Consider the following 27,435-nt stretch of genomic DNA (forward strand, 5'->3'; position numbering starts at 1 on the left):
GGATCTAAAGCTGTTTATATTCTTCTTCCTGAATGAGACCTTTTGATTGGGAATTTGAAGGCGTTTTTGTGTCAGAGTGAAGTTTATGTACGTAATGCCCTTAACTTGCTTTGCTCAGTGTTCTTTGTATTCATTTTCTCCCAATGTTAAATATGTACTCATATAAGTTGTTGAGGCTTTAAGGTTCTGTATAGTTTAGGGTTGAGATGTTTCTAGGATTTAGGGTTTGTATGGTGTAGGGCAGAAGGGTGTAGAAGAAATTAATTTGTTGTGCTGGCAGCTGTTTTAAAGCACTGAAAACAGTTCAAACCAAGTCAAAACTGGACAGGTGGTCATTTGTCTATCAGTTGTTTTCTATTTCCTCTGTGTTTGTTTGTTGACAGCTATTATAGTAAGAGACTGAACATTGAACAGTTTTATGAAGGACTTGCAGAATGAGACTAATCCTCGTCCTCTCATGAAAAGAATAACATTACAAATCATCTGTTATTTAGGTTTTAATTCCATTGAGTGAATGTGGTTTAGATTCCCTCACTTCCCACACCAGAGTGAATATGTTTAACACAAGTTTATTACATGCATTTATTTAGTGGTTCAATGAATCACATTCAATTCTTTAGTTTTGTGAGGTAAAGAAAATGCAGTGGATTTCTATTTAAAAACAATGTCAGGTATAACAAATAATGTGTGTCATTGCAACTGAATGCTAACCATTACTATTGTGTTGCTTATGTTTAGATAAGGCAAAATCTAAAACATGATAATGATATTTTGAAAATATCTCTCACAATATTTGCAGAATTTATGAACCATCTATATTTTTAGGCCATAAAGTGTCACGGTTGAACAAGAATCATATGAATCAAAAGGTTCACAATATAAACTAGTCATAATCCCAGCATAGAGAGGCTGAGTGAATGTGGTGTGGACTCTGTGAATGAGGGTCATTGTGTCAGAGACGCTGTAGAAGGACAGAGTTCCTGCACTGTGATCCACATACACTCCTATTCTAGAGGAGCTGGAGACCTCAGGGAGTTCAGTCTCTTTGTTATTGTGCCAGAATGAGCAGCTGTAGTCAGAGCAAGATAAACTCCAAGACAGATCATTACACCCAAATCTACACTCCTTTCCCCGTCCCTTCCTGCTGATGCTCTTATATGACACCGATATATCCACCTCACCACTCCACTCCACCTCCCAGTAACAGCGTCCACACACTCTCTCTCTACACAACACCTGAGGAAGACCATCAAATCTGTCTGGATGATCAGGATATGGCTGGACTTCACGAGTGTATTTAATCACTCTGTTTTCTTCAGACAGTACCAGGTTTTTATTCATTGTATTTGGATCCAAAGTGAGCTGACGAGAAACTGATAAAGATAAAACATAATCTGTATTTATCAAGTGATAAATGACAATCATCAAAACAAAACAATTTAATCTATTGAGGTTTTTACAAACGTATGGAAAGCACCAGTTCTTTTAGACATATTAGGAAAACTGTTACACTGTTATCAACATAGCTTCTTATAGATGGTTGAAAATGTATAATTAAAAAGTCAATTTACATTTTCTATTAGTTTTTTAATTCTGTTGAAATGTTTGAGATCTTTTAACAGCTCGATCACACAGTAAAGTTTATCTATAAAATACTTAATATATTAATTTATGAATATATTAAAGGTTAATTTAAACTACAGTAATGTGCTGTACTTAATAAGAACTAAAGTCTGTCTCTTTATGTCAGTGGTCTCAAACTCAGTTCCTGGAGGGCCGCAGCTCTGCACAGTTTAGCTTCAACCAGCCCCAAATCACACCTGCTTGGAAGTTTCTAGTAATCCTGAAGAGCTTGATTAGCTGGATCAGGTGTGTTTAATTAGGGTTGGAGCTAAACTGTGCAGAGCTGTTGCCCTCCGGGAATTGAGTTTGAGACCGATGCTTTATGTACAATACATGTATGATTATAAAGACTTACACTGGAGGAACTCTTCACGGGTCTCGGGTTCAGAGGTGATGATCTTAATGTTTCTTACTATGTAAACCAGCAGACATGTGTATTGTCAATATTGTACAATAATATCAATTTTACATGACATCATATTAAACGTCAGGAAATTTTAAGCTCACCTCTACCAGATAACATTTCTATCTCCTCTCTGCAGAAATGCTCCAGTTTCTCTCTCAGATGGGAGATAGATTTACCAACATCATCAAAAGAGTGACGAGAACTGACAGTGATGCTGGGTGAGTCTGTAGATCCAGGAGGAACAGAGAGAGACTGGAAACGCTACACAGACACAAAGACACAAGAGAAACACTAGCTAAAGACAGAAACATTTGACAGCAACACAATCTCTGTACAGCATGCTACCTGTTACCTGGAGGAAATGGATGTGATGGTCTGTGTGTGAAAGTTGCTCCAGCTCAGCATTTCTCCTCCTCAGATCTTCAATCTCCTGCTCCAGTCGCTTCAGTTGTTCTTCAGTTCTACTCACTTCAGCCTTTTCCTGATCTCTGATCAGCTGTGTCACCTCAGAGCGGCTTCTCTTAATGGAGCGGATCAGATCAGTAAAGATCCTCTCACTGTCCTCCACTGCTGCCTGTGCAGAGCGCTGTTAGGACACACAGAGAGAGAAGCATCAGAATCAGTCCATTCACTCAGCTCTTACTGCTGCCTCACAGCCTGTTCCCCACAGTGGGCTTCAGTGGGACTGAAAGAGCTCCAGCACTGGCTCCTCACTGACTGACTGGAGGAGAGTCCTAACTGAGTCTCAAACAGCTCTTCAGCAGCCAGCAGTTGTTCTTCTGCTCAAAACTCACCTTGTGAGACTCTACAGCCTCTCGCAGCTCATCGAGCTCCTTCTGTCTCTCCTGGATTCTCTGCTGGTGTTTTCTTTGCATCTCTCCCAACGGTCTCTGTAGGATTAACAAATAATCATTATTCTGAATCATACTGCATGCTAAAAACAAGCAGGCCTAAATAGCTATCTTTCAGGATATGGTATAATATCAGTTTGTAGCCTACCTGTTTCTCAGTCCACTCTGCAGCAGCTGATACAGTGTCATGGTTTTTGTGTTCATCTAACATACACAAATAACATATACACTGCTGATCAGTACGACAGAAAATCTCCAGCAGTTTATCATGTTGAGGGCAGATCATCTCCTGCAGTCGTCCAGTGGCATCCATTAAATTGTGGTTTTTACTTTTGAAAAAACTTTCATGCTGTTCAAAATGAGTCTGACAGTAGGAGTTCAGACACACTAGACAGGACTTGATGGCTTTATTTTTGTCCCCAGCACAGACATCACACTCCACATCTCCAGATCCAGAGTAACACTGAGCAGGACGAACATCTTTTAGTTTTGTCTTCTTGAGTTTCTCCAGCACTTCAGCCAGCATGGTGTTTTTACCTAAAACAGGTCTTGGAGTGAAGGTCTGTCTGCACTGAGGGCAGCTGTAGACTCTCTTCTGATCATACTGATCCCAGTAACCTGTAATACAGCTCATACAGTAACTGTGTCCACAGGGAATGGTCACTGGATCCTTCAGTAAATCCAGACATATTGAACAGCTGAACTGATCCCGAGCCAAAGAAACACTGGATTCTGCCATTGTCCTGCACGCACTCACAGGTAGAGAGACATTCACAACAGTTCGACAGCAGTGTAGTTTCGATTTCTCTTTACTGAAACATTTCCTGGTTCTTTAACGCGTGAAAATGTGGCAATCAAATGTGGTAACGACCACGACCACCAGATGGCAGCCTTATACAGAAAGAAACTCACTAGTTAATGATATATGGAAATATTTTTTATTGTATATTAAAAATCTGTTCTTTATGCTGATTGTAACGATCATGCTCTTGTTTTCCCACAGCATTATCAAGTATTTGAAGCCTTTTGCGTTCTTCTTGGTGAATGAGAAACACTTTAAATGTGAGGTACGTTTACATTTATGCATTTGGCAGACACTTGGCTCAAACTGAATTCATGGTATGCATTTTATCAGTTCAAACCCTTGGCCTTTGTGTCGCTAGCACCATGATCTACTGTTACAGCTACAGGAAAGCTGTTGCTCAGTGTTCTTGGTATTAGTTTTCTACTCGGGGAAAAGCCGATTTGTCGGGGAAATCGGGGAAAGCCGATTTGTCACCAGCAGAGACGGACTACAGCTGCGTAAGTGTTTTGAATAACTTGGTTGCAGTTCTGTTGTTTTAATAATTTACTTGCTACTAGGAAGGAATACTTCGTTTCTACCTATTTCTACTCTGCATTTTCGCTGTTTTTTCTGTTAATTGCACTTACTGGAAATTAGAATAATTTGCGCCTCAGGTGAGAACGAGCCTTTGTGTTTGTGCAAAGTGTTAGTTTCGTCTTGAGCTATCTAGCAGTCCTTTAACCTTATTGGCTGGGCTGATCAGAAGCCGGCAACAGCTGTTTTCACTCTAGTTTCTTAGACTGTATTTAGTTGATGTCAGAGCGGAAGCGTTCAGCCTCCTCGTGTGAAGACCAACGAGTGTAAAGACAGACGACTTTTTCCTGCGCGACTTTGACCGAGCAACGACACCGAGCACACACTTAAGTATCCTTTATATCTTCCCTCACGCTTTCCTATCCTCTATCATGTGTTTCCAAACCATTCCGGTTCTCTCTCTACCTCGCTCTAAAAATACATGCAGAAGGTCACGTAACCCTGCCAACCTGCGCATTATCTCTACATCTTCCACTGCACCTCTTTCTTTCTCTGTAGGTCTTTGGAATTGCCAGTCAGCTGTCAACAAAGCCGACTTCATTTCTGCATTTTCCTTACATTCCACACTCAGCATCCTGGGCTTGACTGAGACCTGGATTCGGCCAGAAGACACGGCAACCCCAGCTGCTCTCTCTCACAATTTCTCTTTCTCTCACACCCCTAGGCAAGTTGGCCGGGGTGGGGGCACTGGCTTGCTCATTTCTAACAATTGGAAATACTCTACCCACTCTCCCCTAGGCAATCTCAACTCATTTGAATCGCATGCTGTTACTGTGACAGCTCCTATAAGACTCCAGATTGTGGTAATCTATCGTCCGCCGGGCCAAATACCACCAACCTTCCTAGACGAGCTGGACGGACTGCTGTCGTCTTTCATGGAGGATGGCACTCCACTCTTAGTCTTCGGCGATTTCAACATTCACCTAGACAGGCCTTATGCTACAGACTTCCAGTCACTCCTAGCTTCATTTGATCTCAAACGCCTCACCACTACTAGCACGCACAAATCTGGTAACCAACTCGACTTAATTTATACACGCAATTGTTCTACAGATAACATTCTGGTACAACCACTCCATATCTCTGACCATTTCTTCATTACATTTACGTTACATTTTGCAACTCAGGTGCCACCATCTCCCTTACCGGTTACTTTCAGACGCAACCTACGCTCCCTTTCCCCCTCCCTTCTTTCCTCTGTAGTATCCTCCTCTCTTCCCTCGCCTACTCATTTCTCTTCTCTGGATGTAAATGCAGCCACTGACACTTTATGCTCTACCTTAACCTCTTGTCTAGACGACATCTGTCCTCTCTCCTCTAGGCCAGCACGGGCTGCTCCTTCTAACCCCTGGTTATCCGAGGTTCTTCGTGAGAATCGGACCAAACTCAGAGCGGCAGAGAGAAAATGGCGCAAATCAAACGATCCGTCGGACCTGAGTAGGTATCAGTCTTTGCTTTCATCTTTCTCTACTGAAGTCCACACTGCCAAATCCTCACATTTCCACAACAAGATCACCAGCGCTCCAGACATGCGTAATCTCTTTAGAACATTTAATTCTCTCCTCTGTCCCCCTCCTCCACCTCCCACCACTTTGATAACCGCTGATGACTTTGCCTCTTTTTTCACAGACAAAACTAGAACAATCAGCAACCAGTTCTCAACTCCGCAGGACCTCCGATCAACCACATCCACCGCTCCAGCTCCCATCTTCTCCTTCTGTCCTCTCACCGAGGCAGAAGTATCCAAACTTCTCCTCTCCAGCCATCCTACAACATGTCCTCTCGACCCGATCCCCTCACATCTTCTCCAAACAATCTCTCCCACACTCTTACCGGCACTCACACACATTATCAACACATCTCTCCTCACAGGCATCTTCCCCACAGCATTCAAGCAGGCTCGGGTAACCCCACTGATCAAAAAACCTACATTAAATGCTTCTCTTTTAGATAACTACAGACCTGTCTCTCTCCTTCCATTCATAGGGAAAACACTCGAACGAGCTGTCTTCAACCAGCTCTCGCGGTTTCTTTCACAGTACAACAAGCTGGATGCTAAACAGTCAGGTTTCAGGAGTGGCCATTCAACAGAGACTGCGCTACTCTCAGTCACTGAAGCCCTGCGAACTGCAAAGGCTGATTCCAAATCGTCAGTCCTCATTCTGCTGGATCTCTCTGCTGCTTTTGACACTGTCAATCATCAGATTCTCCTGTCTACACTCTCTTCACTGGGCATCACTGGAATTCCACTTCGCTGGTTTGAATCCTATCTCACCGGTAGATCCTTCAGGGTGGCCTGGGGAGGGGAGGTATGCAAACCACATCAACTGATCACTGGAGTTCCTCAGGGATCGGTTCTTGGACCCCTCCTCTTCTCCACGTACACTACATCGCTGGGTCCCATCATACATGCACATGGCTTCTCCTATCACTGCTATGCCGATGACACGCAGCTCTATCTCTCTTTTCAACCAGATGACCCAACGGTAGCTGCACGGATCTCAGGCTGCCTGGCGGACATCTCGGCATGGATGAAAGAACATCACCTACAGCTCAACCTGGCAAAGACGGAACTTCTGGTCTTCCCTGCCACTCCGACTCTACGGCATGACTTCACGATTCAGTTCGGCTCATCAATGATTACCCCATCAACTTCGGTCAGAAATCTTGGTGTAATCTTTGATGACCAGCTGACCTTCAAAGAGCACATTGCAAAGACTGCTCGTTCCTGCAGGTTTGCACTACACAACATCAGAAAGATCAGGCCCTGTCTGACAGAGCATGCTGCGCAACTTCTTGTCCAGGCCCTGGTTGTTTCTAGACTGGACTACTGCAATGCTCTTCTGGCTGGTCTGCCATCAAACACAATCAAACCTCTACAAATGATTCAGAATGCAGCGGCACGACTGATCTTCAACGAGCCCAAAAGAGCGCATGTTACACCACTCTTCATCTCCTTGCACTGGCTACCAGTGGCAGCTCGCATCCAGTTCAAGTCACTGATGCTTGCGTACAGATCTACCACAGGCTCTGCACCCTCCTACTTCCACTCACTATTACGAACCTACATCCCCTCCAGAAGTTTGAGATCTGCTAGTGAGCGACGCCTTGTGGTACCATCACAGAGAGGCTCAAAATCACTCTCCAGAACATTCTCGTTCACCATTCCTGGCTGGTGGAATGATCTTCCCACCCCTATCCGGAACGCCGGATCTCTGGCAACCTTCAAGCAACAACTGAAAACTCATCTCTTTCGGCAGTACTTGACTTCATCCTAAACTTAACAAAAAAAAAAAAAAAAAAAAACTTTCCCTCTATCTTTCTCTCCACCTACTAGTTTGTACTTATTTGAACAATGACTGAGACTTGGTGTTACGAGCACTTCCTCTGTCTGACTGCCTCTTCAAGATGAATCGCTTTTTGTATTCCCCAATTGTAAGTCGCTTTGGATAAAAGCGTCTGCCAAATGACTAAATGTAAATGTAAATGTAAATGTAGTTTTCTCTTCATATGGGTTTCAGGTTAGGCATGTTGGATGGCTAGGCCAGACAAGCACAGTAATAGCCAGCAAAACAATTGGAAGTGGTTTTGGCACTGTGTGCAGGTGCTAAAGTCCTGCTGGAAAAGGAAATCAGCATCTCCATAAAGCTTGTCAGCAGATGGAAGCATAAAGTGCTCTAAAATCTCCTGGTAGACGGCTGCATTGATTTTGGACTTGATAAAACACAATGGACCAACACCAGCAGACATCACGGCACCCCAAATCATCACTGACTTTGGAAACTTCACACTTGACTTCAAGCAGCTTGGGTTCTGTGCCTCTCCAGTCTTCCCCCAGACCTTGATTTCCAAATGAAAAGCAAAATTTACTTTTATCTGATAAGGGGACTTTGGACCACTGAGCAACAGTCCAGTTCTTTTTCTCCTTAGCTCAGGTAAAATGCTTCTGACGATGTTTCTGTTTCAGAAGTGGCTTGGTAGCCCCTTTCCTGAAGATGTCCGAGCGTGGTGACTCTTGATGCACTGACTCCAGATTCAGTTCACTCCTTGTGAAGCTCTCCCAAGTGTTTGAATCAGCTTTGCTTGACAGTATTCTCAAGTTTACGGTCATTCCCTGTTGCTTGTGCACATTTTCCTACCCAATTTCTTCCTTCCAGTCAACTTTGCATTTAATATGCTTTGATACAGCACTCTGTAAACAGCCACCCCTTTCAGTAATGACCCTCTGTGACTTACCCTCTTTGTGCAGGGTGTCAATGATCGTCTTCTGGACCATTTCCAAGTCAGCAGTGTTCCCCATTATTGTGGTTTCAAAGAACAAGAGATACCCAGAATTTATACTGTATGGATGGCCATTTATTGAAACTCAAATGTAAATATTCTAATATTTTGATACTGATTTTTGACTTTCATGAGCTGTAAGCTCTTATTATCAAAATTAAAATAAAAAACTTTTGAAGTGTTTTACTTTACATGTACTGAATCTAAAATAAATGAAAATTTCACTTTTTGAAATGTTACAAGAAACTTTTTCCCAATATTCAAATTTTCTGAGATGCACCTGCAGATAAGTGTTTGAGTGTTTAAGGTTCTGTAGTTCTTAGGGTTTGTATGATGTAGGCCAATGCTTAAAGAATAAGACTGACCTTGCAGATCCTCATTTTCACTTGATAAAAGTAATATAAATCATCTTTAATTTAAGTTTTAATTCCACTGAGTAAAAATGATGTGCACTCCCTCTGTTTTAATAATGATAATTAGAGGTAATTTGTTTATATAAGGGTCGGAATATACAGAAATTGCTGAAACCAAGAGAATAAGATTATGACAGACACAAATGGGTGTAATGTTATTTAACAAAGTTCATTTAAATACATTTATTTCAATTTAAAATACAATTTCATACATAAGCATCATTGCAGGTGATCAATAAAATCAGTGAATAAATCAATTAATACTATACTGATAGTATTTGGAGTAAACATAAGAATAAATGTCAAAATTCAAAATATGGCTATGATATCTTCAGAGTATCTCTCACTATATTATTTGAAGAAAGTCTGTACCATCTATATTGTTAGATCACCTAGTGTCGCTTTTGAAAAGAAAAACATTAGTCCTTTGAAAAATTTATTAGCCCAAAACCCAGCATAGAGAGGCTGAGTGAATGTGGTCTGGACTCTGTGAATGAGGGTCATTGTGTCAGAGACGCTGTAGAAGGACAGAGTTCCTGCACTGTGATCCACATACACTCCTATTCTAGAGGAGATGGAGACAACAGGCAGTTTAATCTGCTTGTTATTGTGCCAGAATGAGCAGCTGGATTCAGAGCAGAACAAACACCAGGACTGATCATTACACCCAAACTCACACTCCTTTCCCCATCCCTTCCTGCTGATGCTCTTATATGACACTGATATACCCACCCATCCACTCCACTCCACCTCCCAGTAACAGCGTCCACACACTCTCTCTCTACACAACACCTGAGGAAGACCATCAAATCTGTCTGGATGATCAGGATGTGTCAGCTCTTCACGATTGTATTCAATCATTCTGTTTTCTTCAGACAGTACCAGGTTTTTATTCACTGTATTTGGATCCAAAGTGAGCTGACGGGAATCTGATGAAGATAAAACACATAATTTACATCTATCGAGTAATACATGACTTTCAAACATAAAAATAAAACACCAGAGGTTTATTACATTATCCCCGGTTTCACAGGCAAGGCTTAAACCTAATCTCCCAGATTAAAATGCATGTCTGAGCTGTATCAACTAAAAGAAACTTGCACTAACTGATCTTAAAATATTTCAGTGCCTTTATTTTGTCACAAGATGTACACCAGTAATGTGTTTTAAAACGTTTATAAAAACTACTTAAATGTTCTAATTGAACTATTGCCTAATCCTGGTTTAACCCAAGCCCTGTCTGTGAAACCAGGCCTTAGGTTCACAACATCTGCCTCACTGCTATCAACGTTATAACATCAACATGTTGGTGTGTCTGTATGTGTTTGTTGACCAGAAAAAATTAGTTCAATTTTTTAAATTGAAAATTTGATTCACGTTTTCTATTTATTTTCACTTTCCTTTAGCAGGTCTATCACAAAATGTACAGTTGAGCCAAAGATCAGTTTTAAGTTACATGTCTACCAAAACAGGACCTAGCAGTGAGTGATTAACAGAAGTGATCAAATCAGGACATTCAACTAACCCAGTAAATTAAACTAGTTATTATGTGATTATTCCTAATTTGAGTTAGTTGATTGTACTAAATTAACAGGTGTTTTTTTTTTTTTTAGTGTTGAATATTTGAATATTAACAGTATAAATGCGTCTCATATAAAACGAGAGTTGTGTAGAGTTCATCACAGTTCAGTCTGATTGATGAAATGTAATAAGAACTAAATCTGTCTCTTTATGTACATGTATGATTATAGAAACTTACACTGGAGGAAGTCCTCACGGGTCTCCGGTTCAGAGGTGGGAATGATGTTGATGTTTCTCACTATGGAAACCAACAGACACTTTATAGTAAATACAATTAATTGTAATTATAAAACTTTTTTTTTATTTATGCATGCATTCTGTCTACATGATATCATATGATATATGTCAGGAAATGTAAAGCTCACCTCTACCAGATAACATTTCTATCTCCTCTCTGCAGAAATGCTCCAGTTTCTCTCTCAGACTAAACACAGATTTTTCAACATCATCAAAAGAGAGACGAGAATGGTCAGTGATGCTGGGTGAGTCTGTAGATCCAGGAGGAACAGAGAGAGACTGGAAACGCTACACAGACACAAAGACACAAGAGAAACACTAGCTAAAGACACAGAAACATTTGACAGCAACACAATCTCTGTACAACATGCTACCTGTTACCTGGAGGAAGTGGATGTGATCGTCTGTGTGTGAAAGTTGCTCCAGCTCAGCGTTTCTCCTCCTCAGACCTTCGATCTCCTGCTCCAGTCGCTTGAGTTGTTCTTCAGCTCGACTCACTGCAGCCTTTTCCTGATCTCTGATCAGCTGTGTCACTTCAGAGCGGCTTCTCTTAATGGAGCGGATCAGATCAGTAAAGATCCTCTCACTGTCCTCCACTGCTGCCTGTGCAGAGCGCTGTTAGGACACACAGAGAGAGAAGCATCAGAATCAGTCCATTCACTCGGCTCTTACTGCTGCCTCACACAGCCTGTTCCCCACAGTGGGACCAGTGGGACTGAAAGAGCTCCAGCACTGGCTCCTCACTGACTGACTGGAGGAGAGTCCTAACTGAGTCTCAAACAGCTCTTCAGCAGCCAGCAGTTGTTCTTCTGCTCAAAACTCACCTTGTGAGACTCTACAGCCTCTCTCAGCTCATCAAGCTCCTTCTGTCTCTCCTGGATTCTCTGTTGGTTTGTTCTCTGGATCTCCTCCAGATGTCTCTATATAGTACAGTCACATACAATTCACTATTCCTTGTAGAGAATGTCACAAAGAACAATAATAAAAAAAAGAGCAAATAAGTGGATAAAGTACATGTTGTCCCTACTAAGAACTCTTTTTAAAAATTATCTTCAATTTTGTGCTTATGTAATTGTGAAGTGTCATTTATTATTCAGCATAATGAGTTCATACCTGTTTCTCAGTCCACTCTGCAGCAGCTGATACAGTCTCGTGGTCTTTGTGTTCATCTACCAAACACATATAACATATGCACTGCTGATCAGTACGACAGAAAATCTCCAGCAGTTTATCATGTATAGGACAGATCATCTCCTGCAGTTGTCCAGTAGCATTAGTTAATTTGTGTCTCTTTCCAGAGTGAAATTCTTCATGTTGTTCAAAATGAGTCTGACAGTAAGACTCCAGACACACCAGACAGGACTTGATGGCTTTATATTTTCTCCCAGTACAGACGTCACACACCACATCTTCAGATCCAGAGTGACGCTGAGCAGGACGAGCAACTGGTCGTTTTGCTTTCTTTAATTTCTCCAGCACTTCAGCCAGGATGGTGTTTTTACCTAAAACAGGTCTTGGAGTGAAGGTCTGTCTGCACTGAGGACAGCTGTAGACTCTCTTCTGATCCCAGTAACCTGTAATACAGTTCATACAGTAACTGTGTCCACAGGGAATGGTCACTGGATCCTTTAGTAAATCCAGACAGACTGAACAGTTGAACTCATCCCGAGCCAAAGAAACACTGGATGCTGCCATTTTATTGCACGCACTCACAAGTAACTTATAGAGACATTCACAACAGTTTAACGGTAGTTTAGTTTCGATTTCTCTGAACTGAAACGAGTGCAAATATTACCACCGAATCCCTCTTTGTTTTCGAACACGTAAGGATGACTATCTATTACAAAGTCACAGTACGCACTGCGCATGCGTTTTAAAGATTTGCATTTCGTCTGGCACGTGCATGATGTCGAATGCATGACGTCGCCGCGCTGCAGTCTGCAGAGAGGAGTACTTGGGCAAATGTGTGCCTCATAAGATTATTAAAGATCTAACGTTAGATTAGATAATTTTTTACTTTATTTGGAGAAAAAAAAACATTGTTTAAAAAAGGAAGTAATTTATCCTAAAGAGCAAGGGAGACTTGAGGTGGAGAAAAAAAAACATTGTTTAAAAAAGGAAGTAATTTATAATCCTAAAGAGCAAGGGAGACTTGAGGTCTTAGATTGTAATACTCTTAATAACACTTTCAAAATTAAATGCTTAATAGAGTTTATGAAGAAGAATAGAGAAGTCATTGGAATGTATTTCCTAATTATATATTTAATACTCTTGGAGGCATAGACTTTTAGTTGAAATGTAATTTTTCTTTTGACAAAATTCCTGTTAAATTAGCATGTTCTCTCAGACAAGCTCTGTTAGAATGGAAATGGCTGTATATGCACAATATTTCACCCCACAATTATTTCATATGGAATAACAAGGACATATTATTTAAAAACAACTATTTATTCTGTCATACTTGGTCCAATGAAGGTATTATTTTAGTAAGACAATTAGTTAATTCCCATTTTGTTGTCATATACTGAATTTCTGAATTACCAGTTAAACCAAGAGAATTCGCTATTGTTCTTAATGCGATTCCAAAGAGTGTGATGTTACTTTTAAAATGGAAACATTTATATTGAAAATGTTGATATTTTGAAACAACAGTGTAGTAACAAGATTATAAGGAATGCTCTTTTTTCTCTGTCCTTACCTGCAGCGAGATTTGTTTGGCCTTCTTTATTTGAGCTTATACTTTAAGCTAAGTTAAGGAAGTGTCTTACAAAATACTTCATCGAATTTATCTTGCTCATGTTTTGGAAAGATATAAGCTCAATATTTCATACCTGGGAATTTCTGGTCAAGAAAAAGACAATAATTTGCTCTGTTTTTCACCACTGCGTTTACTCGAGATTATTTTGGAAGGATTTGGTATTCTATAGCCCATTAATAGAAACATGGTATGATAGAAATGTGCATGACATTTAAATCTCAGTTGGAACAAACCAAAAAGCACTGAAAACATCTGTTCTGAAAGCACTGAAATTTATGTAATTTTCTTACTTTTTTCTCTTTTCTTTTCTTTTTTCCTTTGGCAGCTAATGTTAATATGATAATGTGAATATGTAATACCTCTCCTTCTTGTGGCATTGAATTAATAAAGCATGTAAAACAAGTACTTAAATGTGGCAGTCATATAATGAACATGATCACAAGATGGCAGTCTTACACAGAAACTCAACAGTTAATGATAGATGGAAATATTTTTATATTGTATATAAAAAAATCAGTTCAACATGCTGATTGTAACGCTCATCCTCTTCTTTTGCCACAGCATTATCAAGTATCTAAAGCCTTCAATATTGTTTTTTGGGAAGGAGCGATACATTAGTATACATCAACCAGAATGGTCAATCGAAGAGGAAGAGGTCCAGGATCTGCCCAGCTGCCAAAGACAGAGAAGTCATCAGCTGGTGTTCAGGGTCAGGCCTGTGTGCAAGGAGCACAAACCTGTAGTTGTCATTTGTGAGGCATGTAAGCACTGAGATGGCATTTTGAGATGGTGCTGTACCTGTGTGATTTTATTTTGTTCGTTTTATTTTCATCTATTCGGTCGCATTCACTAGAATTCACTACGGTTGCACTACAGATTATACAGATTAATTTCAGTATTATCGGTTATCAGTGATATGCGTAAGTTATGTGTGACAAAATGGCAAACAAACTATTTAAAAGTGTTAAATGTGTTGGTCTAAATAACTGCTAAAATAATTATTTTAACAAAATGTCTTTATTCTTTTGTTTTTTTCATGCTTGTATAGATGGGTCATTTTTGACCCATGTGTGTAAACTTGATGTAGTAACACAAAACCTAGGAAAAAACTAAATATTAATTTGTGGTCATTGTAAAAAGATATTTTGAATATTCATGGATCATGGGATTTATAGATCAGGGAATATGAAATGCTGAAATAAACTGATTTCAAAAGATAAAACAATAAAATGCCCAGTGAAGCATGAAATAACATAGGAAATGAATACGGGTCATTTTAGATCCATGTTGTGCATTAGAAGGGGTTTTTATAGCGTGTGCATCAAAGGGTTCATTTAAGTTTTAATTCCATTGCGTAAAAATGGTGTGCACTCCATCTGTTTTAATAATGATAATTAGAGGTCATTTGTTTATGTTAGGGATTTCCAGAAATTGCTGGAACCAAGAGAATAAGATTATGACAGCCACAAATGGATGAGACGCTATTTATCAGTTTATTTAAATGCATTTGTTTCCATTTAAACTACAATTTCATAGCCTACATAACAAATAATAAGCATTGCAAGTGATCAATAAAATCAGTGAATAAATCCATTAATATTGTATCGATAATATTTGGAGTAAACATAAGAGTAAATGTCAAAATTCAAAACATGTTTTTTATGCATTTTCAGAAATAATAGATTTGCCAATAGACCCATCTCCTTTTATTGCTATATTTGGTGTTTCAGCACAAAACATGCGCATAAGTAGCTATGATTGTAAAATGTTGGCCTTTTGCACACTACTTGCCAGAACATTAATACTGCTTAAATGGAAAGACCCCCCTCCCCCCTAATTTCCTTATTTAGATTAAAGAGATCATGCAATATCTTAAACTGAAAAAAATAAGATACTCTCCTCAAGGGTCTACCCAGAAATTCTATGCAATCTGGCAACCTTTCTTGTCATTTGATGAACAATTCATGTAGGGAATACAATCCCAAAATATGTATAATTTATTTTGTCTTTGTACAATGTAATTGATACTTTATGTCTGACGGGTAAAGGGCTGAGTTGGGGTATGTTCTATGTTGGTGTACGTTTTTTGCTTTTTCTTGCATATTATAAATCATAAAAATATGGCAATGATATCTTCAGAGTATCTCTCACTATATTATTTGTATAAAGTCTGTTCCATCTATATTTTTAGATCACAGAGTGTCGCTTTTGAAAGGAAAAACATTAGTCCTGTGAAAAATTTGTTAGTCCAAAACCCAGCATAGAGAGGCTGAGTGAATGTGGTGTGGACTCTGTGAATAAGGGTCATTGTGTCAGAGACGCTGTAGAAGGACAGAGTTCCTGCACTGTGATCCACATACACTCCTATTCTAGAGGAGCTGGAGACTCTAGGGAGTTTAATTTGTTTGTTATTGTGCCAGAATGAGCAGCTGGAGTCAGAGCAGTACAAACTCCAGGACTGATCATTACACCCAAACTCACACTCCTTTCCCCATCCCTTCCTGCTGATGCTCTTATATGACACTGATATACCCACCCATCCACTCCACTCCACCTCCCAGTAACAGCGTCCACACACTCTCTCTCTACACAACACCTGAGGAAGACCATCAAATCTGTCTTGATGATCAGGATATGGCTGTTCCTCACGAGTGTATTTAATAACTCTGTTCTCTTCAGGCGGTAACAGGTTTTTATTCACTGTATTTGGATCCAAAGTGAGCTGAAGGGAATCTGATGAAGATAAAACACACAATATGCATCAAGTAATACATGACTTTCAAACGTAAAAATAAAACACCAGACGTTTATTACAGTTAGTTACTTACACTGGAGGAAGTCCTCACGGGTCTCAGGTTCAGAGGTGGGAATGATGTTGATGTTTCTCACTATGAAAACCAACAGACACTTTATAATAAATATAGTAAAATAACAATTAATTGTAATTATGAAACATTTTTTTATGAATGCATTCTGTCTACATGATATCATATGATATATGTCAGGAAATGTAAAGCTCACCTCTACCAGATAACATTTCTATCTCCTCTCTGCAGAAATGCTCCAGTTTCTCTCTCAGATTAAACACAGATTTTTCAACATCATCAAAAGAGTGACGAGAACTGACAGTGATGCTGGGTGAGTCTGTAGATCCAGGAGGAACAGAGAGAGACTGGAAACGCTACACAGACACAAAGACACAAGAGAAACACCAGCTAAAGACACAGATAGGAACGGAATCTCTGTACAACATGCTCTTTCATTCTTAAAGACCACTGTCCTGTTCATCAGATCTCTGTTACCTGGAGAAAATGGATGTGATTGTCTATATGTAAAAGCTGCTCCAGCTCAGCGTTTCTCCTCCTCAGACCTTCGATCTCCTGCTCCAGTCGCTTGAGTTGTTCTTCAGCTTGACTCACTGCAACCTTTTCCTGATCTCTGATCAGCTGTGTCACTTCAGAGCGGCTTCTCTCAATGCAGCGGATCAGATCAGTAAAGATCCTCTCACTCTCCTCCACTGCTGCCTGTGCAGAGCGCTGTTAGGACACACAGAGAGAGAAGCATCAGAATCAGTCCATTCACTCGGCTCTTACTGCTGCCTCACAGCCTGTTCCCCACAGTGGGCTTCAGTGGGACTGAAAGAGCTCCAGCACTGGCTCCTCACTGACTGACTGGAGGAGGATCCTAACTGAGTCTTATACAGCTCTTCAGCAGCCAGCAGTTGTTCTTCTGATCAAAACTCACCTTGTGAGACACTACAGCCTCTCTCAGCTCATCAAGCTCCTTCTGTCTCTCCTGGATTGCCTGTTGGTTTGTTCTCTGGGTCTCCTCCAGATGCCTCTATATAGAATAGTCAACATACAATTCATTAGTCCTGGTAGAGAATGTCACAAAGAACAGTTTAAAACAAATAAGTGGAGAAACTATTATCTGTCCCTATCAAGAACTGTTATTATGAAAATACATTTATTATTCAGCATAATGAGTTCATACCTGTTTCTCAGTCCTCTCTGCAGCAGCTGATACAGTTTTATGGTCTTTGTGTTCATCTACCATACACATATAACATAAACAGCTCTGGTCAGTACAACAGAAAATCTCCAGCAGTTTATCATGTATAGGACAGATCATCTCCTTTAGTCGTCCAGTGGCATTAGTCATTTTGTGTCTTTTTCCGGAGTGAAATTCTTCATGACGTTCAAAATGAGTCTGACAGTAAGACTCCAGACACACCAGACAGGACTTGATGGCTTTGTTTTTGTCCCCAGTACAGACGTCACACTCCACATCTCCAGATTCAGTGTAATATTGAGCCGGATGAGCAGCTTGTACTTTTGTCTTCTTGAGTTTCTCCACCACTTCAGTCAGCATGGTGTTTTTACCTAAAACAGGTCTTGGAGCGAAGGTCTGTCTGCACTGATGGCAGCTGTAGACTCCCTTCTGATCCCAGTAACCTGTAATACAGCTCATACAGTAACTGTGTCCACAGGTGAGGGCCACTGCATCCTTCAGTAAATCCAGACATATTGAACAGCTGAACTCATCCTGAGCCACTGACATTTTACTAAACACAGATAGCAACTCAAAAGCCTAGAACATAGAAATAGAAGTAGTTCAACACAAAGAAAAGCATATCACTTCAAGACTGAGCAGGAGGTCAAAAAGTAATTAACCACATAAAAGGTAGGAGTGGTTAGACTAATGTTCACACATGAAGACATTTATGAATGTCCTTTGCTCCCTCACATTATTGTAAACTCATTTCAAAGTCCATGGTACAGTTTCAGTTATTTAATCTTTAAGATAAAGTTTGTCAGGACAAACTTTGTTGCCTTATCTAAAAGTTAAAAATAAAGTTTAAAGTTTGATGCTCATTGATTCTAGCATGATTAACACATTGCTAACATATGTTACTAGAATTTGTTTAACATGTTTTAAAAGATTGCTAGCACGATTCAGCATGTTACTAGCATGTTAACCCATTACTAGCATTTTTTTAACATGGTAGTACATTGCTAGCAGGATTTAACATTACTTGCATGTTTTGACACAGTGTTACTGTTTTGTATCATTTTGAACACATTGCTAAAATTTTCTATCTTGCTAGCATTGTTTAATCTCAACTATTTTTGACATGATTTGACATTTTATTGATATGATATCTAACATGTTTTAACACAATGCTAACATGATTTGTTGCAAACATGTTTCTAGCAAGTGTCAGCACAATGCTAGTGTTTTAAATGTTAACCAGGGCCATTTATGAATATGGAGCCTCATGGACATCCCCATATCTCTGAAACTGAACAATGTAGGGCCTTGAAAATGAAGATTCCAAAGGAAAAGTTTATTAAGAACTAGAATATAAAATAATATTGCAATCTCTTTAATACTTCTTGAGTTATAGGCATGCAAACTTTGGAAAAGGAATACTTATGGCACTCAGGCAGGTATGTTCAATGCTTGGACAGAAGGAAACAAGAAACTAGTGTCAACATTAATTGTTCTTCAGACATTCCTCTTTAAAAGAAAATTATCATATTTTTGCAAAATGCCCTACATTTGGTTTTTGACCACTGAAAATATGTACAATTTAACAATTTACTCCTGGAGCCATATTGGAATTCCATTATCTCTGGAACCGAACCATACAGGGCCTTAAAAATGAAGATGCCAAAAGGGAAGTTATTGTTATGACCCAATAACTAAAAGGGTATTAAGATATCTTTAACACTTTTTGAGTTACAGGCCTGCAAGTTTGGAGAAAAACTTGAAAAGTGCTCTTTCCCCATTTTTGAATGGTCACCATTGGCACATAATGCAACAAAGATTGCTAAAGGGAACATATTTTACTAATAGACCTACTAATCTCTGTGTAAAATAACATCGTGATAATGCCATCTTTCTGTAGCCATTTTTAACCCCCTGTAATTTGGCTCTGAATCTCAGGTGAAATTGCCATTTTCACCCCCTCAACAAAATAGCGTATTACTCAGGAAATATTCATCCATGACATTTAATATTTTGGCTTTCATCACTATACATGTTTATCTTTCTTCATAAAAACTACTAGCAAAATCAAAAATTTGAGCTGGGGACCTCCGGTTGAGTTGACATGGAATGAACCACATGTGATATATACCCACTAAGGTCAAGGATTTCCATATAACCACTTAAAATGTGAGGATATGTAACAACATTGTTTTGTGACAGAACTTTCACGTTCATTCATAAATTCACCCCATCTGTGTTGTATGGAAGCATACGGGTAGCAAAATTAAATTTGAAATGTAATATCCAAAATGGCAATGCAATATGTAAAATTATGTATTTCTGTATTTAAATTGACATTTTCCTATACATATGTGCAACATTTAGTGCAAAATGAAAATGAAAATTTTCTACACTAGTTTATATAAAACATATTTTAATGCTTTATAAGTTGCAAAATTAAAATGTATTAGATAAATGAATTAGCTATGTTTAACATGTCAAACTGTAGCAAAATAATTATCTAAATGCTATGCATTTAGACTTAGGGGTAGGACACTTGGGATTTTCATCATAATACCATGTGATAATTGTAGCAAAATGCAGTAAGAATTACAGCGATTTAAATGTCTTTCATTTTACTTAAATACACTGGCACTTGCATATAAGATGTTTCAATTGCTTTTTTTATTTAATACCCCGCGATGAATATAATTTAAGTCAATGTGGATTTGAATATGCATTCGGAGCCGAACATGCCCTGACCTGTCAATCATTACATCAAAGCGGGGTTTGGCCACAGGACGCACAATGGGTCAATATTCACCATTAACCAAACGTTTTTCACCTGCCTGAAGATTTCTCACTGTTTACTCTCAGTTACTGTATGCATTAGGGAGTCTGGTGGTGCTAATGGGGGTGAGTATGAGGGTGGGAGGAAAAAAATCTAAGTATTCTCTCTACAAACAACTACACTACACCACTTAACACATTGGAATCATTTTTCTAATATAATATCATATAATATTGCTAGCATGTTTTAACACACTTCTAGCATGTTTAGCACTTTGGGTCTCACACTTGGAAAGTTAATAACGTATCATGCATACCTTAAGTTACTAAAATCCTACTATAAATACCACTGTAAGAATATACGCAAAGCAGTACAGATAGTTTTTTCTCTAATAATATTGGTACCACATTCTCACCTCATTCCCTATGTTTGATGAAAGAAATACAGTGCTTGTATTTCAAACTTGTCAGAAAACATCTTGGGTTACTTGTGTAACCCATGTTCTCTGAGTAGGGAACGAGACACTACGTAGCTAAGACGCAATGGGAAACGCCCTCTGGGTGTGCCAATTGTCTGAAGCCCATATAAAATCATACCAATTCATTGGCTGATGGCGTGGGTGCCGCCTCAAAGCTCTTACGTCGCCATTCTTATACTGGCGAACGCACCATCTGCTCCTCAGATTTCTCTGCCGAAAAAGGCCTCTTGTTGCCAGCGCGAAGAGCTTGGCAGCAGATGCAGCAGATCCTACTTAGAGAACATGGGATATGCAAGTAACCAGAAATGTTCTGTTTCATAGGTTCATTCGATGCTATGCAATGGGAACGATATACCAAACATGCCATAATAAAGCATTGCCGCATCTGGCCTGATCATGAACCAGATAGTATCCACAGCTGGTTCAAGCAGACAAGACCTGGAAACCAGGGGCCATGTCAAGATCCAAAATAAGAAAGACCTGCCATGCCAGCGAAATAGCATCCCTAACCCAGAGAGAAATTCTGTGCTTCGATGCGGCAAGCCCACAGCAGCCAGCAACAAAGCATATTAACAGCTGGGGAGATATCCTCCAATGGCTAGAGTGGTCCACGTAGAGCTTCAAAGCCGAACCCCATGCATAAACATGGAGACCAACTGATGTCTCCCCAGGGGAACTTCATCCAACTCTCTCCAAGCAGTGATGCTGCGACAAACTCTCAGGATAGTAGCAGCCGCTCCTGTTGCAAATTTTTCTTGCAGGAAGTCCAGCACTGGACTTACAGGGCAGCTGACTGAGTCCACCGCATGAGCTAAGCACCATGACTCAAAGACCTTCCACTTGGAGCAATACATCCTCCTCGTGGAAAGGGCTCTGGCAATATAGAGCAGTATCCTGAATGTCGGCAGGAAGACTAGAAGTCAAAGCTGGTGGCCTTTTATGGGCCATACCCACAGCTTCCAGATCTCAGGTTGAGGGTGCCAGATCTTGCCTTGAAGCTGAGATAGCAGATCTTCTCTGATCGGAATCTCCCATGGAGGGCGATGAAAAATCAGTGAGTGAATACATCAATGCTCAGGAAGAGCCAAAGTGGGCATTGGGATGGCTCCTGCAACGCAAAGAGGTCCATCTTCTCAGTGGGGCCAGAGCAGCATCCATGCACTTTGTGAATGTCCTTAGTGCCAAGGCTAGACCAAAGGAAAGAACCTTGTACTGGTAAGCCTTTCCCCCAAAGGCGAACCTGAGGAACTTCCTGCATCACTGAATGACTTGAATATGAAAATAGGCATCCTTCAGGTCAACAGTGACAAACCAGTCTCCCGCACGAATCTGTGACATAATAGCCTTCAGCGTCAACATCTTAAACTTCCCTTTGTAAAGGGAGAAGTTCGGCCAGTGAAGGTCTAGGATCAGGTGTAGGTCACCGTCCTTCTTTGGAACAGGAAAATATCAGCTGAAAAAGCCACGTTCTACTTTTGCTGGAGGAACCACCTCTATCACCCCCTTGAGGAGTAGGGAAGATAGTTTCTGCTTTAGCACAGAAGCCTCTGAGGTGCTGCTCAATACAGTCAGGTGAACCTCGTCAAAGTGGGGGGATGGGGGTGGTTGTGACAAAACTTAAGTGTACGGAGAACCAAAGGCGATACCCCTGGTAGACGCTTCCATTTGTGAAAGAGTGTATTGTGAGTGTATTGCAGAGTGTTGCAGTCAAGAGGACATCCCTGTTTGGGCTGCTGAGATGGTTCGGAGGGGACAACACCATCCACCACGAAGGAGTGCCCCTGGAGTCTCGATGCGGGATGAGGAAGCCCACAGGGACCGATGTGAGGGCCTGGTCTGTGACTGGTACAGGGTCTGCTGGCTTTACAGAATTTACATTTAAATGCGCAGTAAACTGCTTCGCCCACGTGCGAAAAACCCAAACACTTAACACACTTACTGTGTGGGTCTCGCAAAGAAGTGAGAACACAGTGGCTGGGAGCAAAGAAACTCCATGGCACTTCACGCCAAGGAGAGCGAAGTTCCACTATCGCAGTCGCCAAAGTGCAAATAAAGAAAGCTCAACGAAAAACAATCCGAATATCTGGCCAGAAAAACTGCAACAGAATGGCTGCTTCGTGAAGGCAGAGAAATCTGAGGAGCAGATGGTGATGTAAGAGCGTCGAGGCGGCGCCCACGCCATCAGCCAATGAATTGGCGTGATTCTATACGTGATTCAGGCAATCGGCACACCCAGAGGGCATTCCCCATTGCGTCTTAGCTACGCAGTGTCGAGTGAACCTATGAAAGAGAACATTTTATTTTACAGTGTCTGTTACACAAATGATAATAATTATTATAACTTTTATCAATCTGATTAAATATTAAATATTTCAACTTGTTTTTAATAACATAAGTTCAGCTGTAGTATTGATTTATTGTTTAAAGATGTTTGACAATATTTCTACAGTCTACTGTATGTATACTCTATTTTGATATCTCACACAGTTTCACAATTGAGTCATAATAAATCCCAAACCCAGGATAAAGAGGCTGAGTGAATGTGGTCTGGACTCTGTGAATGAGGGTCATTGTATCAGAGACTCTGTAAAAGGACAGAATTCCTTCACTGTGATCCACATACACTCCTATTCTAGAGGAGCTGGAGACCTCACGGAAATCAGTCACTTCATTATTATGCCAGAATGAGCAACGAGAGTCAGAGCAGTACAAACTCCAGGACTGATCATTACGTCCAAACTCACATGTGTCATAATTGTCATCGCTGTCATTATTATCTTCGCCCTCTCGCTTCCTGCTAATGCTCTTATATGACACTGATATATCCACCCAACTGCTCCACTCAACCTCCCAGTAACAGCGTCCACACACACTCTCTCTACACAATGCCTGCTCCAGAGTATCAAATCTGTCTGGATGATCTGTCAGGATACTGCTGGTCTTTGTCAGTGTATGTAATCACTCTGTTCCCCTTAGACAGACTGAGGTTTTTATGTACTGTGTTTGAATCCACTGTGAACTGGAAGAAACCTGATGGAGACAAAACAGAATGTACATGTAAATAAGAAATCTCTTTTTAATTTATTAACATTAATCACTTGTGTTAAAACAAGGTGCTGTGAACATTGTTAGGTGTTTTGTGAACCTTTTTTAGACACTAACTACATGCTTCTCTCTAAACTCCTGCCTCAAGAGGCACATCCAAATTTAGCTTAAAATTTTTGAACAAGCTCAGCCCACAGTCACTTGTGGGGGCATTTTATGTATGGTATTTAAAAGGACAATCACTTAAAGCACCAAGATTGAATGGAAAACAGTATGACTGCCTACTGATATCAAATGATTCGGATGATCATATTTTCATTGTGGCAAATCTTGAAGATCAATGCACTCTTAAAAATAAAGGTGCTTCAAAAGGTTCTTCACAGCGATGCTTTAAGTATCAAAGAACCATTTTTGGTTCCACAAAGAACCATTCAGTCAAAGGTTCTTTAAAGAACCATCTCTTTCTTACCTTTTTATAATCTGAAGAACCTTCTTTTGCCACAAAGGACCTTTTTTGAAACAGAAAGGTTCTTCAGATGTTAAAGATTCTTTATGGAACCATTTAGACAAACAGGTTCTTTTATGGCATCGTGAAGCACCTTTATTTTAAGAGTGTATCTGAATGTGAAGAAGTATGTTTTGTGAGTGTGTGATTGCTTGTTTGCTTAGTAACTTACACTGTAGAAACTCGTCCTTTGTCTTGAATTCAGGGGTGAGAATGATCTCAATATATTTTGCTATCAAAATCAACAGACACGTTGTGTATTAATAAATAGACCTTAATACATTTTGTATTTCTGCTGTAGATTATACATTGTCTCTGCCTCAGACTTGCAAAGATCAATCCAGCTACAGTCAGCATGGAAGGCAGGCATGGTAAGAAAAAGGACGCTAAAGATCACAGTCTCTACCATCAGTTGCTTGTGCATGTCTTAAGGCAAGGGAGTGAGGTTTACTGTACAACCCTTACCAACAGCCTGTTGTTACGTAAACACATTTCTCCTGTGTCCGTAAATTGTTCACAGAAATTACTGTGTCATTAGTGTCTACTTTTGTGCTCACCACTCTATAATTTTGGTCATGATTATATTTTACACTGGACACTTGTGTTCAAAATAAGACACAGAATGAACAAGCCATTGAAAGCCTTGCTGCATGAGACTGTGATACATCACTTATTTCTAAATCAATGATCAGTGCTCTACCTTTATCATGAATCTTTTGTATCTCTTCTTTGCAGACGTGCTCCAGTTTTTCTCTCAGATGAGACACAGATTTACCAACATCATCAAAAGAGAGACAAGAACTGACAGTGATGCTGGGTGAGTCTGTAGATCCAGGAGGAACAGAGAGAGACTGGAAACTCTACACAGACAAAAAGACACAAGAGAAACGCCAGCTAAAGACAGAAACATTTGATAGAAACAAAATCTCTGTACAACAAACTCTTCCTTTCCTAAAGATCAATGTCCTCCTGTTCATCATATCTCTGTTACCTGGAGAAAATGGACGTGATGGTCTGTGTGTGAAAGTTAATCCAGCTCAGCTTCTCTCCTCCTCAGATCTTCAATCTCCTGCTCCAGTCGCTTCAGTTGTCCTTCAATTTGACTCATTTCAGCCTTCTCCTGATCTCTGATCAGCTGTGTCACCTCAGAGCGGCTTCTCTCAATGGAGCGGATCAGATCAGTAAAGATCCTCTCACTGTCCTCCACTGCTGCCTGTGCAGAGCGCTGTTAGGACACACAGAGAGAGAAGCATTAGAATCAGTCCATTCACTCAGCTCTTACTGCTGCCTCACTACAGCGCCCCCTGGAACACAGTCAGAAAACTTAATGTATAGCTCACACATACTTGCACGTATTCATATGAAACTCGGTACACATATAAATCTCATTGAGCTGAACAACTTTCGCGCTGCATGTCTTAGGCTCTGCCCAACAGGAAGTCGGCTATTTAGGGCTGTTTAAAAAGCGCACGCTCTGGAATTTGATATACTCCTCTGAGGATTTCCAACCGATTGCCACCAAACTTGGTGAACATACCTCACAGCCTGTTCCCCACAGTGGGCTTCAGTGGGACTGAAAGAGCTCCAGCACTGGCTCCTCACTGACTGACTGGAGGAGAGTCCTAACTGAGTCTGAAACAGCTCTTCAGCAGCCAGCAGTTGTTCTTCTGATCAAAACTCACCTTGTGAGACTCTATAGCCTCTTTCAGCTCATCGAGCTCCTTCTGTCTCTCCTGGATTCTCTGCTGGAACTGTCTCTATAGGATACAGAGTACACAATCAATATACAATCAATATCTCATTACATGTCCCTGTATGAGAGAACGTCACAAGGAGCCAATAAGTGGAAAAATTATATTATCTTTCTCTTGTACTGTTTTAAAATTATTTTTGATTATGTAGATAGATATGTAATTGCGGAGATACATTATGCAGCAAAGCTACATACCTGTTTCTCAGTCCTCTCTGCTGCAGCTGATACAATGTCATGGTTTTTGTGTTCATCCAACATACATACATAACATATGCACTGCTGATCAGTACGACAGAAAATCTCCAGCAGTTTATCATGTTGAGGGCAGATCATCTCCTGCAGTCTTCTAGAGGCATTCATCATATTATGTCGCTTTCCTGGGTGAAATTCATCATGACGTTCAAGATGATTTTGACAATAAGAATTCAGACACACCAGACAAGACTTGATGGCTTTGTTTTTGTCCCCAGTACAGACATCACACTCCACATTTCCAAGTTCAGAGTAACACTTAGCAGTACCAGCAGCTTGTAGTTTGGTCTTTTTGAGTTTCTCCACCACTTCAGCCAGCATGGTGTTTTTACCTAAAACAGGTCTTGGAGTGAAGGTCTGTCTGCACTGAGGACAGCTGTAGACTCTCTTCTGATCATCCTGATCCCAGTAATCTGTAATACAGCTCATACAGTAACTGTGTCCACAGGGAATTGTCACTGGATCCTTCAGTAAATCCAGACATATTGAACAGCTGAACTCATCCTGAGCCACTGAAATAGTGGATTCTGCCATTGTCCTGCACGCACTCACAGGTAGAGAGACATTCACAACAGTTCGACAGCAGTGTAGTTTCGATTTCTCTTAACTGAAACATTTCCTGGTTCTTTAACGCGTGCAAATGTGGCAATCATGTAACGACCACGACCACCAGATGGCAGTCTTATACAGAAAGAAACTGACTAGTTTATGATATATGGAAATATTTTTATTGTATATTACAAATCTGTTCTTTATGCTGATTGTAACGATCATGCTCTTGTTTTCCCACAGCATTATCAAGTATTTGAAGCCTTTTGTTCTTCTTAGTGAATGAGAAACACTTTAAATGTGAGGTACATTTATGCATTTGGCAGACACTTTGGCTCAAACTGAATTCATGGTATGCATTTTATCAGTTCAAACCCTTGGCCTTTGTGTCGCTAGCACCATGATCTACTGTTACAGCTACAGGAAAGCTGTTGCTCAGTGTTCTTGGTATTAGTTTTCTCTCAGTGTGACATACAGGTGCATCTCAAAAAAGCAGAATATCGTGAAAACGTAATTTTGTTTCTAGCAACTTATTTCAAAA

At 40.2% G+C, this 27,435-nt stretch overlaps 1 protein-coding gene across 1 annotated transcript; it reads right to left on the minus strand.

Moving 5' to 3' along the window:
- Nucleotides 1-492: 492 nt before the first annotated feature.
- Nucleotides 493-26,909, minus strand: LOC306845791 (uncharacterized protein). Its single transcript, XM_079378773.1, is given in 29 exon segments — nt 493-1,373; nt 1,979-2,035; nt 2,131-2,290; nt 2,382-2,615; nt 2,824-2,919; nt 3,029-3,710; nt 9,371-9,881; nt 10,712-10,771; nt 10,899-11,058; nt 11,152-11,385; nt 11,595-11,690; nt 11,884-12,558; nt 16,125-16,261; nt 16,357-16,416; nt 16,550-16,709; nt 16,831-17,064; nt 17,273-17,368; nt 17,522-17,577; nt 17,800-18,118; nt 20,981-21,059; nt 21,448-21,601; nt 23,274-23,710; nt 23,712-23,820; nt 24,513-24,572; nt 25,041-25,200; nt 25,332-25,367; nt 25,371-25,565; nt 26,023-26,097; nt 26,289-26,909. Coding segments are annotated over 29 exon segments (6,483 nt in total). The 5' UTR covers nt 26,880-26,909; the 3' UTR covers nt 493-813.
- Between the last annotated feature and the right edge of the window lie 526 nt (nt 26,910-27,435).

Source organism: Barbus barbus (genome assembly GCF_936440315.1).
Source record: "Barbus barbus genome assembly, chromosome: 26".
Classification (NCBI taxonomy): Eukaryota; Metazoa; Chordata; class Actinopteri; order Cypriniformes; family Cyprinidae; genus Barbus; species Barbus barbus.